The sequence below is a fragment of the Thunnus thynnus genome, chromosome 1, assembly GCF_963924715.1.
Source record: "Thunnus thynnus chromosome 1, fThuThy2.1, whole genome shotgun sequence".
Taxonomy (NCBI): domain Eukaryota; kingdom Metazoa; phylum Chordata; class Actinopteri; order Scombriformes; family Scombridae; genus Thunnus; species Thunnus thynnus.
This window is the reverse complement of record NC_089517.1, coordinates 1696336-1713363: the sequence shown is the minus strand read 5'-3', so window position 1 is coordinate 1713363 and position 17028 is coordinate 1696336. Positions and strand designations below refer to the sequence as shown.

The window sequence follows — 17028 nt, the reverse complement described above, 5'->3', positions numbered from 1 at the left end:
TCAACATTCTTTCATTATAAATCTGAGAAAGTGAGACATTTGTAAATGAAAATGAGCTCATGTTTGGGGTTCAGACTAAAACATCTTGGTTATGATCCAGCTGACTGTCAATAAACTGAATTTAAGCAGGTTTAAGGACTGACGAGATCCAGATTAATCTGAAGACAGCTTTGAACAACCAAAAAATCCAGATTTATGTCAAACCGTCAATATTCTAATCTGGATTACCACATACAAAGTTTGGTGATGATGGAGATGTTGCAACCATGTTCTTCAGTCTTTTTCTCGCAGCTGGATTCACAACGCTGACTGGTCTGAACCACTGATGGTTCGAACACAAGCGCACAACTTGAAGCCTGACCAGACGGATTCTCGTGGGATCTCGTGATGTTGCAGCTGTCTTGTGAGGTAAACAACTTGCTCCTTTCAGGATCTCTCAGAGGAAATCTCTGGAACACGTTTGCTCATCACTTGTTTCTTTCACATCACAGCAGATAAACACAGACTGAACCGTTTTCATGTCTTATTAGGAGCAGAAGCAGGAGGAAAACCTGGAGGTCTGGAGGACGAGAACAGCTGGAGATCAACTCTGAGGCGTCACAAACGCCCCAAAAAAACACAGACTGCAAAAATACTCCGGCTATCATCATCTGCAAAGAAAAAAGAATCACTGTGAAGTTTCCTCTTAACATTGTGAGTAGAAGTTAAGCAAACTCACACACCACTACCAGAACGTATCTCTCCGCCACAGCTCAGAGAGGAACTACATTCAATAAATATTTTTCAGGATAAGTGAAAACTTTGATCTGTTGGTGGTGTTAGAGGAAAAAACTCAGAGGATCACCAAAGTCAGCAGGGTTTGCTCTCTGGGTAACAGTTCATCCAATAGTCGAGGAGATATTTCAGTCTGAAGGAAAGAGGTGGACTGACATTATCAATAGATCCATGTTGCTGGCCCGGCTGAAAGGAGGTCAAATAGTTCCTTCAAAAAGTTTCAGTATCAGCTTTATTTTCCTCGTCCTTTTTTATTTAAGCATAATTATAAATGGCCGGTCTTACAAGGTCCTTGTGTCAGTTTTGTGTAACACAGTGAATGTGGATCTTTATTGCAGTCAGCTTGGTGACACCTGGTGGCATCACAGTCTGGATTTGAGTGTATATGAATGATAGTTTGAATGATAGTTTGAATGATAGTTTGAATGATAGTTTGCACTGAAATGTGATTTCTGGAGTCTTTGTATGATTTGTTTTTTGGCAACAACACTGTTTGGACAAAATGAAGCTTTGAAGCTTTGCAGAAATGATCTGTGCATCCAGTTCGGTCCCGGACATGTTTACCTGCTTTAACTGCTCAAACAACTTCCCTGAAATACTTAGTGCCAAGCTAAACACAGTGAAACTGATATCTGTGGAAGATGAGCAATAAGAGGATTTCTCAGACTGTCAGCATGTTCCTGTGAATCTTCTGACTGTTTTCTCGTCTAAGATAAAAACATCAGGGGTTTTGTTTTCTGACTTGGACCACCTGAGGGCCGTGGTTCAGTCGTGCAGCGTTTCCCTTCATGTTTCAGCTTTTGGGAGTCTAATCTGAGCCCCCTTCCCACCCCGGTCTGTCCCGCTCTGCCCTTCAGTCCCTCAGTAATCCTGTTAGCAGAGCTCCTCTGTAATCCTGCAGCAGTGTTCAGATCCCTGCTGAGCTTCACAGCGTCTTCACCGCAGCTCTCTGGGATGCTGCTGGACCCTGACTGAAGAACTCAGGTAGGACCCTCCAGCACATAGACCACACCCACCCACACCTTTACACTGCACCCAAAAACACACCTGGACCCTGCTATCGGGTTAGAGTCTTTTGTTTGGTATTAGTGTTGGATTTTATTTTCTTCTTTGAGAAACATATGAGAGGATGAATGATATCTGGTGATGGTATTTCTCATTTTTCTTTTAGTTAAATTATGGTTCCAAGAGTCTAAAAAAGATGGTAAACCAGACAGCGTGGCAAAGATGGAGAGGTTAAATTAAAAAAATATATATTTCAGTCCTAAAAATGATAATGTGACACAGGCTGTTTATAAAATAATCCCATAAAGTTGAGAAAGTCGACTGAATAGCTGCTGTTGGTGCCTTTAAGAACTGATAACACATCTCATCTCAGAATCTAACTGTGGGGGATTTTTTGTTGTTATCTGGAGCATTAGCATCAGTAGAAACGTGACTTCAGTTATGGGGAACGTGCTTGTTTAAAAAGAAGCTTCAGTTGACCAAAATGATTTGGACCAACAGCAGCCTGAATCCAGCAGGCCTGTTTGTTCTACTGGTGCTGGACTGATGGAATAAACACTTTTCACTGTTAAAGGAGAGTTTTTGAGAGTTTTTCCTCATCTGAACTTGAATCTGAAGTGTTGGAAGGATGGAGGAAGTCCATGTCACATGTGGTAAAGCCCTGTGAGGTTATATATATATATATACAAACACATTGATCTGATATTGATCTGATATTGATATGATTGATATGATATGAAGTGCTGCTAGTTGGAGTTTTTTACATTGCCACAATCTAACCCAATCTGGTAGCCATATTTAGGCGAGAGCCGGCTCGTATCCTCCGACACTCGTCCACCATCACTCCGACCAAACTGGACCAGTTCATCATCTACAGTAAATGGACTAAAAGTCTCAAAGTCTCAGCTCTGTTTTACTGCTTTCCTGGATGACCAGCTAGCTTGCCAAAAGGCTGACAAGCTAACTAGCTAACTTATTGCTAGTTGGCTCCCCTACTAACTAGCTAACTGTCAGACTAATTTTTTGACTGGTTATCTGGCTGTTACAGGCTGATTATTCACCACCAAACTGGTTAACTGGCTAATTTTATAAAAACAGGAATTACAAAACTATAATTTCCTCTCTCGGTCGTTGATATGTCTCCCCCTGGTGGCTACAACAAATACCGGCTTGTTTATCGCGCAGGTTACGCACCATGTACACACTTTTCCCTCTTCTGTTTTTAAAAAATATATACTGTGCAATTTTGCATAAAATGTTTTGTTTTTTGTGTTTTCTCTGCACAAAGCAAATTGATATGTACGAATAATTATTTTGCATCATGTGACCTGATTTTAGGTGCAGCTGTCACTTTTCACAGTTAACTCAGACACTGTGCAGTAAACCTGTAACACTATAACACCCACTGCTCCTACCAATTATACATATTTATTTTAGTTTAAAGTACAAAATATGCAATACTTTTCATTCATTACTGTATATTTGAACAGGCTGTACATACTGTACATAACTAGTGTGTTGTGCATTCAATATCACAGCACTCTGCACTTCTTTACACTATTTGTATCCTGTTTACAGTCGACAGAAACAGTTTCACTTGTATGTAGACATTATTGTGTATGTCTGAAGGTTGTTGTGTTGTATGATCAAGTCAAATTCCTTTAATGTGTAAACATACTCGACCTTTTGTCTGTTTATTCAGCCTGTTTTTTGTTCACGTGGCTGTTTGGCTGATGAAAACCTTGCTGGCTGAACTGTTGCAGAAATAATAACTTCGGTGTGCGTCAGCTTCTCCTTCTGTTTTGTGACCGGCTTATTTTCTATATAATTAAATCTTAGACTGTTTACTCGTCAGTCTGACTAACTGTGGAGAATCTGTGATTGTCCGACTGACTGACTGACTGACTGGTTACCTGGTTGATTTGTTGACTGGTTACCTGTCTGACTGACCAACTGGCTGATTATTAACAACAGATTACTGGAAAACTGAGCGACTGGGCGAATGGTTAAGAAGCTGAGTGCCAAACTGCAGAAGCGTTTTAATTGAAGCAGTGATGCTCCGCAGCACGGTGACACAGCGGTTTCCTGCTGCCAGGCCTCCTGTGGTGGATTAGGGTCATGATCTAATTAAGATGTAATTGAGACTGACACTCAGCCAGACATGATCTTAACTCCATTAAGCACAGCACAGCGAGAAGCAGGTCAGTTGTAAACTCAGTGTGCATAGAGCTAATTATTTTGGGTCTTCGTTTGTTTTTAAATCAAGGAATTGATCATTTTTATGTTGATCATTGAACGTGTGAACTCTTCCGATGGCTCCATCTTTACAAACACATTCTTTTGTTTAAACAACTGAATTTTATTTTAAATCTTAAGACACCATATATATGTTGATAGACATTTATGATTTATGTGATTCCGTCTTAATCAAAAACATCTTTTGTATTATATTGTAATTTTTTCCTGCAGTAAATGTTTTTGTTTGTGTTTGTTGAGGATGTTGAGCTGGGTGGTCAAAGTCGTTCCCCAGCCGCCTGAGCCTGCGCCCAAAAAAGATGAAGAGCCGAAGAAGGAGGAGAAACCGGCCGTGGCCCCGCCCCCTGCTGCAGCCCCGCCTCCTCCTGCTCCGGTAGGCCACGCCCCTTCCGTTGATAAATTTGATTAACAGGCACCTTTAACAAATCTAACAGTTCAATTATCAGGATATTTTGTCATTTTAGTTGTCAGTGGTGGAAGAAATACTGAAATCTTTTACTTACTTACTATCAGTAGGATTAAAAAATATTCAATTATAAGTAAAAGTTCTGCAGTAGGTAAAAGGCAGCAAATTGTACTTTAAGTATCAAAAGTAAAAGTACTCATTATGTAAATTAGCTCATTTTACAGTGTTATATTAATAATATATATTAGAAAATTAATACTGATTCATTGATATGTTTTTGAAGTATTTTAATGTTGTCAAGCTAAAGTTAATTTTAACAACTTTTACTGTAGGGTGTCCTAATCAATAATAATCATCATCATCATCATCATCATCATCATAATCATATATGTTTTATAAAATATTATATGTTTTACATATAAAATATTGATCTGAAAAGTAATATGTGTCAGTTCAAGGTCAGTAAATTCAGTTCTGTAAATACATGATCTAAAACATGAACATGAACTCAAAAACATAAACAAGAAAACAGACACTTGCCATCATTTAATTGTTTTGATTGATATGTTTTTTTTAATGTTTACATTAAGCTGATCTTGAGTTGACGCCATAAAGTAGCTGCTGTCAGATAAATGTAGCGGAGTAAAGAGTACTTAAGTAAAAGTTCAAAGTAGCATAAAATAGAAATACTCAAGCAAAGTACAAGTATCTCAAAATTGTACTTAAATCCAGTATTTGAGTAAATGTATGTAGTTACATTGCAGCGCTGGTTTGTTGGTATTTTCTATTTGCTGCTTGAATTTCTGTCTGACTCAGTGTGTTTGAAGCTAAAATTTGAAATGTACATAAAATGAAAATGCAAATATTTACATACTGTATATAGAGACTGAATTTATTTACATTAAATGAGAACAAACATTAATATATTCTATACAAAACATTTAAATATGTCTATATTAATGTGAAAAACACTAAAAAGCAGCTTAAATTGAATATTTTAACATATGAAGATTTACATATAGACATGTTTACATATACAGAAAATAATACGGTAAATACTAGGAATTGAAATATTCACAGATATTAGAAGTGTATATATATACATAGATGGAGAACAAACTTATTTACATATAAAGGTGATGAATATATGCAAATATATCACATAAAATATATTTAAATGTCTAATATGTGATAGATATTTAAACAAAGGCCAAAATCAAATATTTAAATTAAATTAAATTCTATTTAGATTTAATACATTGAAATATATATAAATCTATTTATTTATGTTTCTGTAGGGATCTGGGGACACCAAAGTCTGAAATGTTTAAATACTACAGAAAGAGACTAAATACACAAGGCTTTAAAACAAGTTATGTAAAAATATAATTTATTGTTGGAAACAAAGAATCGTTTTAAATATATGATGTGTTACTTCAATGATGAATATGTTTTTTAACAGGAGAAGAAAGTGACATTTCAGGATGATTCCACAAAAGAAGGTGAGATTATTCACACGGTGAACATAATGTGGTTCAGTTTGGTTTTGTTCTTCAAACTAAACTTATGTTTCCGTTTGATTGACAGCTTCAAAAGTGGAGAAACCCAAACAGGAAGCCCAGGCAGCGGAGGGGAACGGGTGAGTTATACTGACATCCTCTAACATACGCAAGATACGATGAGACGAACACTAAGAGATTGATATTAATGACCTGTTGCAAAGATTGTCATTTATGAACGTAGAAACACACCTGAAATGCCAACATGAAAACAGGAGCTGCTGGAAGCTACTGGTGACGTAACGATTACAGTCAAGCGAAGGCAGACATGTTTGTTTTAATCACAGAGGAAAGATGAAGGTTCTTCAGTCTTAAAACACGAGTGTGAAACATGAACGTTTCTGTCAGACGTCGACAGTCTGAATGTAAAAGTGTTTGTGTGGAGTCACTCATTAAACCAGCAGGAATGACTTTCACTCATCAAACTCCTGATTTCTGTCACTAATCAGAAGAAACGCATCATTTCATACAAATCTCAAACACATGATGCTGTAAAAGAAACGTAACGTTAGCAGCAAGCTAACAGAGATCAGTGTTAATGTTCAACTTAAAGTTCAACTTTTAAGTAAATCCTCTTGTTCTCTCTGGAGTCATATGTTCAGATGGAGATCAGTTGATCATTAATTACTGTTTGTCCTGTCCAGTACATGTTTAGCCTAGCTTACCACAAAGACTGGAGGCAGGGGGAAACTGTTAGCCTAGTGCCATCAAAACAGAAAAAAATCAAGCCACAAGTGTCAAATCTATTTATTTATTTAGTTAACAATCAGGTCACTATTTCATCCAAGAGTTGATATTTGTTTATAAAGCCAGAAGTCAAGCTAGAAGCTAACGTTAGCTAACGTTAACTCTAAACCAACAGGACTTGTAAGCTAACTTGACTCGAAGCTTTATCTCACAGTTTACACATTGTTAGCTCTGAAGAGGCCTGAGCTTAAAACGCTCATCAAAGACAAAACAGAGAATTACATCTTTACTTAAAGGAATATTCTGTATGTTCTGCTCTGTTAGTGGCCCTGGTCAGTCCTTTATCGCCACACCATTCAGAAAGAAACATGAGGATTTCACGGAGATGTCTGAAAGTCAAACAGATTTCATGGAGCAGAAGATGAAGGTGTCAGTTTGTTGTTGGAGCAGCTGATAAATTTAAACATTTAGTTTATAGATTATAACCTTTATTTTATATCTTCTACATAGAACTGCTGCTACAGGATCAAACATCACAGAGTTAAACGCTGGTTTACAGTGATGGAGGCTTGTTTATTCCACCTTTAATTTCTTTTTATTTCCTTTTACTTTCGATCCTGAGCGGTAAATTTAAAAGTTAAAATCCGACCTTGTTTCCTCATTTCCTCAGCCCGGCGTCTGGCTCTCAGCCCGGAGTGTTGACGTGGATCAGCAGCGCTCTGCCTCAACCTGCGCTCTCACCTAAACTGAGCCGAGCCAACACCACCACCAAGGTGAGGTCAGGTACTGACCTGGGGTCAGAGGTCAGGTCATCTGTATGTTCTGATGATGATTTCATGTCTTTTCTTTCTCTTATCACTTCTGCTCACAGGAGGAAAATACAGCAACCAGGTAAATACTGCAGTGTGTGTGGAACAGTTCAACCAGGAGACACCAACAACATATTACAGTTTAATGACTTCATTATAATTCATTTATAATATTAGAAGCTTTTGGTGCAGTAGTTTACTGCTCATATTCAGTGAAAACAGCCTATTTTGACTGGGGGAGAAAATAGTCCTGGTGATGTCATAGTGATGTCATCAAGGTTACCTCATCTTGGGCTCTGAGACTACAAATCTCTGACTAAGAGTCTGCGTTAAAAACTGGAGGAGTTTCTAAGACATGGCTGTTTACCGGGCAGGGAGGCTCTAATGAAACTCACTGTCCAGGTGCATTATAGGAAATGTAGGATTAAGTGTTTTGTGAGAATAAAACTCAGGAAATCTCCATTTCTGCTGCATCATCCTTTCTAAAACGGCCTGTTTCAGACAGAGGCTGAACTGAGGGGCTGCATGTCGGACCAGTATAAGATAAATAAAGAGTTTTTAACTGTAAATCATGCAAAGACATTCCAGTAGAGCCCCAGAATATAAATATAGAGCTGGAAACGTGCAGAATGTGTGTCCTTTAACCTGTAAATTCATCCAGATGAAGATTCTAAGTCAAACAAGTTTCTCCCCATGTGTAGCTTTATAAGATGTGTTAAATCAGTGGTTCCCAACCTCAGGGTCAGTAGGTAAATCTGAGGGGTCACAAAATTATCAACAGGGCGAAAACATGGAAAAAGATTTATAAGATGTATTCAAATATACCAAAGTCAAAAAGGTTGGAAACCACTGATTTTGAGTGAAAATAGTCGACTGATGTTCCCTCTGTGTTCTTTCTCCTCTGTGAACGACAGTAATCCAGAAGACGAGTGAGTACTGAGACAGGAAACATTAAAACTCACTGCCTAATAGTGAGCTGCTTTATAAACCCATCAATAGACAGGATGCCAAATAGTGAGCTGCTTTAAAAACTCATCAATAGACAGGATGCCAAATAGTGAGCTGCTTTAAAAACTCATCAATAGACAGGATGCCAAATAGTGAGCTGCTTTTAAAACTCATCAATAGACAGGATTCCAAATAGTGAGCTGCTTTATGAACCCATCAATAGACAGGATGCCAAATAGTGAGCTGCTTTATAAACCCATCAATACACAGGATGCCAAATAGTGAGCTGCTTTATAAATCCATCGATAGACAGGTTGCCAAATAGTGAGCTGCTTTATAAATCCATCAACAGACAGGATGCAAAATAGTGAGCTGCTTTATAAACCCATCAATAGACAGGATGCCAAATAGTGAGCTGCTTTATAAACCCATCAATAGACAGGATGTTAAATAGTTAGCTGCTTTATAAACCAATCAACAGACAGGATGCCAAATAGTGAGCTGCTTTATAAACCCAGCTAAGTTAGCAGTGAAGCCGCTCTGCCAGCTCCGCAGCGTCCTCTAGTGTTCAGCAGCCACCTGATAAAGAGTTGGACTATATTTACTGTTATTCACTGCTGTTTTTTCGCCACAGAAAAGGAATGATAGCCTGGATCGCTCAGGGTTTGGAGAAAGTCGTTCCGCAGCCTGACCTGAAGAACAAAGAGCCGCTGGCAGCTGAGCAGCCGACCGAGCAGCCGACCGAGCAGCCGATTGAGCAGCCGCCTGAGCAGCCACCTGAGGTACAACAGGTATGACAAATCCTTCATCCGGTTAAAACATACAGTTAAAAATAACCAAGATCTAAAAAGTTTATCATAAAATGTGGCTTAAAACCACAATGCCAACACATATGCTCTTTGGTAGAGGGGCTATGACGCCATTGACAGGAGACCAAATGAAACGGACCACTGCCTTGATTAAAATTAAGGATTTTGCTGGGTTTGAAAACTGTTGGAAACATTTGAAATAATTTACACAACTCAACAAAATATATAACATAAGTATAGTCGCTTTTAGACATTTTAATGCGGAATAGTTACATATTACAGCTTTAAAAGATGCTTAAAGGTTATTTGGTCGTATTCTATAGGTTCTGAAGTGAGATTCATATTAATGCATATAAGAATGTGTAGTCATGTGACCTCATTTGTCTTTACTAACCCTGTTGGTTTGTTTTTTCCTCAGGTGTGTCAAACAGCACCTGCTCCAGGTGAGAACAGATCTGAATGATCCTGCAGATGAGGCAGAGATTCAAACTGGACTTTGAATCAATTATTTGTTTTCATGTGTTTCAGCTGTTGAGCCTCCAGTTACTCTGGTGGAGGTGGAATCAGGCCAAGAGGACAAAACTGACAACAAGCCTTTCCCCCCCAGGTGACACACAGTGTAAAACATCATACAGGAATTTAGTGGAATCAGCGAATCATTTGTCATTAACTTAATATAAATACAGTGCCGGTCAAAAGTTTGGACACAGCTACTCATTCAGGGGTTTTTCTTTTTTTTTTTTTTTACTATTTTCTACACCGGAGAACATAACTGAAGACTTCAAAATTATAAAATAACATGTGGAATTATGTCGTAAACAAAAAAAGTTTTAAACAAGCCAAAATATGTTTCATATTTTAGATTTCTCAAGGTCACCAATGTTTGCCTTGATGGCAGCTTTGCACACTGTTGGCAATATCTGAATCAGCTGCATGAGGTCATCACCTGGATGGTTTTCAGTTAACAGGTGTGACTTGTTGAATGTTAATTGGTGGATTTTTTTGCCTTCTTAATGCGTTTGAGACAATCAGTTATGTTGTGCCGAGGTAGTGTTAGTATACAGCAAACAGCCCTGTTCAGCTACCGTAGTAATCCATATTATGGCAAGAACTGCTCAGCTAAGTAAAGAGAATGACATCCATCATTACTTTAAGACATGAAGATCAGTCAATCCAAAACATTTCAAGAACTTTGAAAGTGTCTTCAAGTGCAGCCACAAAAACCATCAAACACTGTGATGAAACTGGATCTCATGAGGACCACCCCTGGAAAGGAGGACCGAATGTTCTCTCTGCTGCAGAAGAGAAGTTCATTAGAGTTACGAGCCTCAGAAATCAGCAATTAGCGGCACTTCAGATTAGATCCCACATCAATGCTTCCCAGAGTTCAAACAGCAGACACATCTCAACATCAACTGTTTGGAGGAGGCTGCATGAATTAGGCCTTCATAGTGCAACTGCTGCAAAGAAACCACCACAGATGGAGACCAATAAGAAGAAGAAACCACCACAGAGGGAGACCAATAAGAAAAAGAAGCACCACAGAGGGAGACCAATAAGAAGAGAAACACTACCGAGGGAGACCAATAAGAAGAGAAACACCAGGAATGGACCTTAGACCAGTGGAAATCTGTACTTTGGTCTGATAAGTCCAGATGTGAGATGTTTGGTGTCTTTGTGAGATGCAGAGAAGGTGAACAGCCCCAAACACACCCCCAGGCTCTGTAAAGCTGTTTGACCCAAACACACCTCCAGGCTCTGTAAAGTTGTTTGACCCAAACACACCTCCAGGCTCTGTAAGGCCGTCTGACCCAAACACACCCCCAGGCTCTGTAAAGCTGTTTGACCCAAACACACCCCCAGGCTCTGTAAGGCTGTTTGACTAAGAAGCAGAATGATAGAGTGCTGCATCAGATGAGCTGGCCTCCACAATCACCTGACCTAAACCCAGCTGAGATGGTTTGGGATGACTTGGACCACAGAGTGAAGGAAAAGCAGCCAACACCATATATATAGTGTTTAGCATATGTGGGAACACATTCAGGACTGTTGGAAAACCACCAAGGTGACGACCTCGTGAAGCTGGTTCAGATATTGCCAACAGTGTGCAAAGCTGCCATCAAGGCAAACGGTGGCTGCCTTAAAGGAATATGATAGTTTTGATGCCTTCAGTTTTGTTCATTCAAGAAAAACCCTTGAATGAGAAGGTGTGTCCTAACGTTTGACTGGTACTGATGTTGTTTTTAAAAAAAAATGTGAACTTAAGGGACAGGTTCACATGTTTTCATGTCAGTCTTAAACCAGCAGTCAGGTGTCCATATGACCAGTGAAAGAGGTTTTCCTCGCTATAATCATTCCTCCTGTTCATACTGGATATTAGAAGATCCCCTTCAAATGTGCTTTCAATGTAAGTGATGGAGGCCAAAATCCACAGAACCAGTTTGGAGCCAGTCATGGTCCAGTACGCAACTTACACAAGTGTGATGTGAAAACCTCCAGTGCACAAACACTGAGATGGATTTTACAGTGAATGAGGAGACATCTTGTGTCGAGCAGGAAAACTTTAGAAATGTAAAATATTCGCTGATTCTTAGATTCAGGTATTTTTAATGAGGGAGAAGGAGGAGATGCCTTTTTAAGGATTTTAATGTGGTAAAAAAATATTAGACACATATTATTGTTCCAAGCAGAGTATTTTTATGTCTTGATACATGCCTGGAGGGGATCTTTAAGTACTTAAAATCCTGCATTGTTTATGTCTATGTTTACTAGCTTGCAGTCTCTTTCTTCTCTGTATTTATTGGTGCATCACAGCCACCTGTAGGTCAGTGGAACGGTGTGAAACCATTGGCAGGACTTAGTATTACGTCACCCACTTGCATGGACGTGCATGTGTGTCTTTGTACGCATGTATGTTGTTGTCAAGGTGTGAAATCTTTGTCATACTGTTGTTAGATGGACAGAAATAAACAACCATAAGGCCAATTAGTCTAATAAAAAACAGACACAGGCAGAGCTGGTTACATGTGTTTCAGTAATAAAGTAATCAACAATTAACCAAACCCTTGTGTTATATTTGAATGCTGTTTGTGTGACTGACAGGATGATGGACTGGATAAAGCACGGTATAGAGAAGGTGGTTCCTCAACCAGAGATCCATTCTCTCTCAAAGACAGACGGAGCTCCAGCTTCAACTAAAGGTTTTAACTGTTAATCTCATCATGATGGTTTTTTAATCAGGTAATTTTGTCCTGTTAGAGTTTTCATGTGACTAATATGAGTGTCTACTGCTTCTTTAAACAGCTGAGGTTCAGCCTGCAACTGATGACACTGAGAAGTAAGTTTGAAGAGATTTCTGTTCACAGATAGACCACTTCTCTCAGGCCACATACATCTTGAAAATACATCCGTTTCTCTCTCTAATGTTCTTCTTTCAACACTTTTCACCATCAAAAACAGTGGTCTGAGAGTATATAAAAGTGTTTCCACAATGGTGTTATGTAATTTTCAGTTGGCATATAACTGCAAAATCTGTTATGTTCTTACACGTCAATATCAGTAAAAAGTTAACAGATGATCTTTTTCTTGTTGCCCTTGCAGGTCTTCCAATGATGCAGAGCAGCAGCCCAAGTAAGTGGAAACAACTTTATTCACTTTACATTCAGCTTTACTGTAGCTGGAGTTCCCAATGGGACTGTGACTCTGTGGATGGACATCTCACAGAAACTTCGGTCAATGAGCAGTTCCGCAGGACTTGTAATGGAGTATTTTTACATTGCTGTATTGGTACTTTTACTGCACTGAAGGATCCGAGTACTTCTTCCACCGCTGTTCTTGTTTGTTGCTGTCTTTATTCATCGATTCATTGCTATGACAGAGTTTGTGTTTGTCTTGGTCTAACATGTTGGTGTTGTGTCGACAGTATGATTGGCTGGATCGTGAACGAGATTGGCCGCATGTTGCCTCAGCCTGTACAGAAGCAGGTGAGTCACTGCTGTACATGTTTCTTCAAAGGTTCATCTGTCATACATGTAAAACCAAGTTAGGATAGCAAACCATCACTGAGTGTCATTACAATGTTTATTCTCCTCATGCAGGATTCAGGTGGTGACGACGTGCAGAGCAGTAAGTACAACCTCTCCACACCTCACACTAACACGTGTTTCATACAGTAGTAGATGAAAGAACAGCTTGCAGTAATAATAATGTTAAGACAGGATCGGCAGCAGAGTTCCACTAGTGTTAAGGGTACAAACACTGAATGGCCAATGATGAAAGTTGTATTTAGACATTAAGATTAAAAACGGTAATTATAGGTTTAAGCCATGGCATGGTTACGTTCAGGTAAAAAGTTGAAAATGGTTATGTTTTGGTTAAGAGCAGAGATATTTGAGACAGACTCATTCAATATACAAGATACTTTCCCATAGAAAGTTTTAGTTCAGCAGCTGTGTGTTGCTTTTTATCTCGTTTGAAAGTGAAATCAAATGTACATTTTCCAAACCAAATAATCAGTGTGCAGAACGCATGCACATCTTTCATATTCAGGGGCCTCATTTATTACTGTCGCGTACGCACAAAATGGGGCTCGAAGTCACTTCCCATGAAAAAGTTACGATCTATAAAAACAAACTTGACGGGAGAATGTGTGCAGCTGTACGGAAACTCTGACCCATGTGTGCGAACATTTTGGAGAGACAGGGGAACATTGGCGACGTAGATGGTGAGGTGGTGAAGAGATTGTATAATGATCCTCTCACACATTTCATTTCACTTCATATCACATTAATTATAGATCCACTTCATTATAAACATTCAAGCCAACAGTGTTACTTGTACTTGTGCTTATAGTGTAGATGATGTCAGGATGTGGCAGGTGGTAGGATTCAGTAAAGTCTGACTTGCCTCTCCCCTTTATTAACCCTGAATATACTGATTCCTTTTCACCTCATCCTCATTAACTAACTGATGGAATTATCATCATCGGTTGTAGAAATCCAAGATCACATCAAATAGCTTTAAAAAATTGCAGAACAGAGCACTAATAGATTTTTTAATAATATCCTCAAAGCAATTTCCATTTTCCAAACCAGCCAGTTAGTCCTCGTCTCTTGTTAAACCAAAATACTGTGTGACAATACTTACGATAAAGCGTAAATCTTACCTTTGTGTGGCTTGACAGTTTTTCAGTGCGGCATCTTCTTCACTACATTGTGGTCTACCAACCTGTAATGAGCTTGTTATACTGCCCCCTGAGGCTGGTGGGGAGAAAACACCCACTGCAACTACTGTTAGTGGGTGTTTTCCACACAAGGGGCCATAATAAGACCATTTCAACTGCAATCGAAAAAAACTGTCACACAAGGATGAACTTAATGCTTTATCACAAGTGTTTTCCAACACCATATTTAGTCTGACAATAGAGTTCATGAGTGAGAACTTAGTGGTTGGTTTGGTAAATGTATGTCTGGTTAATTTCTCCACCTCCAGTAAAAAGCAGTACCCAGTCACTTTTCTATGTTTTTCAGTGGGAAGCATCAAAATAGGGGCCAGACTTGACATTAAAAAGCAACTTGACAGCAGCTGAAATGCTTGATTTACTGAACTCCACCTCGCTGCAATTATGTAAAAGTGTACTCAAGGTCACTGTGACATCACTGAAAATTTCAACCAGAGAGGGCAGTGAAATGCTGCTTTTCAACCTGGTGTTAAGCTACTCTTTTTGAAGAAAAACATGCACTGATGAATTGATTGATTGGTTGATTGTTTTTTCTAGCTGTGTATTGATTGGCAGGGGTTGGTGTCAGTGATGAGGCGGACTCTAACCAGCCTGCTATTCTCCTTCTGTTTCAGGGGGGAAAGGCTGCCAGAGCCCCTTAAAATAAAAGGAGAAGGAAGAGCGGGACAGAGTCGCTCACACTGACACTGACAGCAGCAGACACTCTTAAACTGACCGAAGGACAAACAGGCAGACAAACTGACAGACAACAGACAGAGCTGTTTGCACACTGTGATGCTACAATTCAGCCCTGAAGTGCTGACGAGTTGCTCCACGAAGCTGCAGTGCTTTCAGTTTTTGCACAGCTATGATACTTAACACAGTTTTTCCTTTTTGTTACCAAAACCACAAGAATGTGGAATTAAATCTGAAATATCATTAAATGAGATGACAGTTTTACATGTTTGAATATGATCAGACAAGGAAGATGATTGTATCATACTGTGTAAGTTGGTGTTTCCACAGTTTTCTCTCTGATTGAACATTTAATGTCTAAATCCAAACATAGTAACTTCAGGGACAGACTCGTCCCAACTCAGCTTAAGCAGTGGATAATTTGCCATTGGTGTTTCTTCATACTTCATTCTGTCACAAGCTTTTAGTTATAGATCTGGAGTCTGGACTATCAATTGTTCAAGACAACTGTTTTTGCTTTTTTAAAGGCTTTTGTTGATTTTAAAGGCAGCTAACTCAGTTAAAGCATTACGCTGTGTGTTCATGAAAATAAAGACATGAATTGGAAAAGAAAAATGCTTTGCTGAGTGTTTTTGTTGTGTTGGCTGGTAAACCTGAAAGTGCTTGGAATCAATCAATCAATCAATCAATCAATTAATCAATTAATGAGTCTGTCAAATGATTATTAAAAGTCTAAACATGTAAATGGTACACTAAAGGTGTGTAAGAGTGTTTGCATTGCATATCTTATTCTTAAAGTCATGTTTTCTACCATATTTTTTTACTTGAATGTTTGTATTATTGTTTTGTTGTTGTTTTAGATTTCAACAATTTTTAAGATGCAAAATGGATACCTTCATGATTTCTTTCATATAAACGTGATATGAGCTCTACCAGTATAATATAAGTACCAATTTATTTTAGAATATGGACAAAAAACCAGCATTATCAGTTCTCTTTTATCACTGACATATAATTAGAATTGCTAATGATTGAGATACATGACACACACACATACACGCATACATGCATACATAATACTCAGTGCTGCTCTTCCTGCTATGTGGCCTGCAGTCAGCATCTCACAGAAGAATTCAGACCTGGTGCTGGAGGACGTGGAGCCAGAGGAGAAAACAGAGACTAAGAAGGCTGAAGAGAATCAGCAGCCATTGAAACTGCAGGTAACAATCAGGATAACAAGACAGTGACCGGCATTTTAAGAAAAGCCACAGAGGCTGTGTCTGTTATGTTTTGTTGTGATGAAATCATGAAGTAATTTCCCTTTGTTTAGAAAATAATAATTGTGTGATCTTGACGCAACAAGTTTTGTTTTTTCATGATCACAAAATATTTATTTTATGACACTGACAAAACCCCTCCTGATTATTGGATAAAAACACATGATTCTGGTGTCGTGACAGAAAGCTATTTCTTCCATAGATCCCATTGGATCACTACTGGATGGATTCCAGAGAATTCTTTGGTGATACCCTATCTTTTCATCAAGTCAAATTCCACTTTTATAACTAAGGACCAGATTTCCATAAGCGTCTTCTACTTTGACCTTAACACTAAGTAGTTTGCTAACATGCAAATGGTAGCATTTGCATGTTCCAATACTGTTAACAATGCTAACCAGAGAAGGTGCAACAGTACTTTGAAGGGAAGCATGTAGTACCAGAGCAGGCATCATGGCACTTCAAAGGGTACCATGGTAGTACCAGAGCAGGCACCGTGATACTTTGAAAGGTACCATGGTATTGCCAGAGCATGGTACCCATGGTAGTGTCAGAGATGGCACCTTAGAACTTCAAAGGGTACT

The 17028-nt window shown here is 38.8% G+C and overlaps 1 protein-coding gene across 1 annotated transcript in view; it reads left to right on the top strand.

Annotated features, from left to right (window-relative positions):
• The first annotated feature begins 1624 nt into the window (after nucleotides 1–1624).
• cngb1a (cyclic nucleotide gated channel subunit beta 1a) overlaps nucleotides 1625–17028 on the top strand; it is a 37969-nt gene continuing 22565 nt past the window's right edge. Inside the window, exons 1-16 of the mRNA XM_067586335.1 lie at nucleotides 1625–1758; nucleotides 4276–4408; nucleotides 5904–5943; nucleotides 6029–6080; nucleotides 7358–7460; nucleotides 7559–7578; nucleotides 8411–8425; nucleotides 9079–9235; nucleotides 9672–9696; nucleotides 9782–9860; nucleotides 12356–12453; nucleotides 12557–12590; nucleotides 12854–12883; nucleotides 13176–13236; nucleotides 13351–13378; nucleotides 16281–16387. Of these exons, the coding sequence (XP_067442436.1) occupies nucleotides 4277–4408; nucleotides 5904–5943; nucleotides 6029–6080; nucleotides 7358–7460; nucleotides 7559–7578; nucleotides 8411–8425; nucleotides 9079–9235; nucleotides 9672–9696; nucleotides 9782–9860; nucleotides 12356–12453; nucleotides 12557–12590; nucleotides 12854–12883; nucleotides 13176–13236; nucleotides 13351–13378; nucleotides 16281–16387 (981 nt within the window). The 5' untranslated portion in view covers nucleotides 1625–1758; nucleotide 4276. The remainder of the gene's footprint in view (nucleotides 1759–4275; nucleotides 4409–5903; nucleotides 5944–6028; nucleotides 6081–7357; nucleotides 7461–7558; nucleotides 7579–8410; nucleotides 8426–9078; nucleotides 9236–9671; nucleotides 9697–9781; nucleotides 9861–12355; nucleotides 12454–12556; nucleotides 12591–12853; nucleotides 12884–13175; nucleotides 13237–13350; nucleotides 13379–16280; nucleotides 16388–17028) is intronic.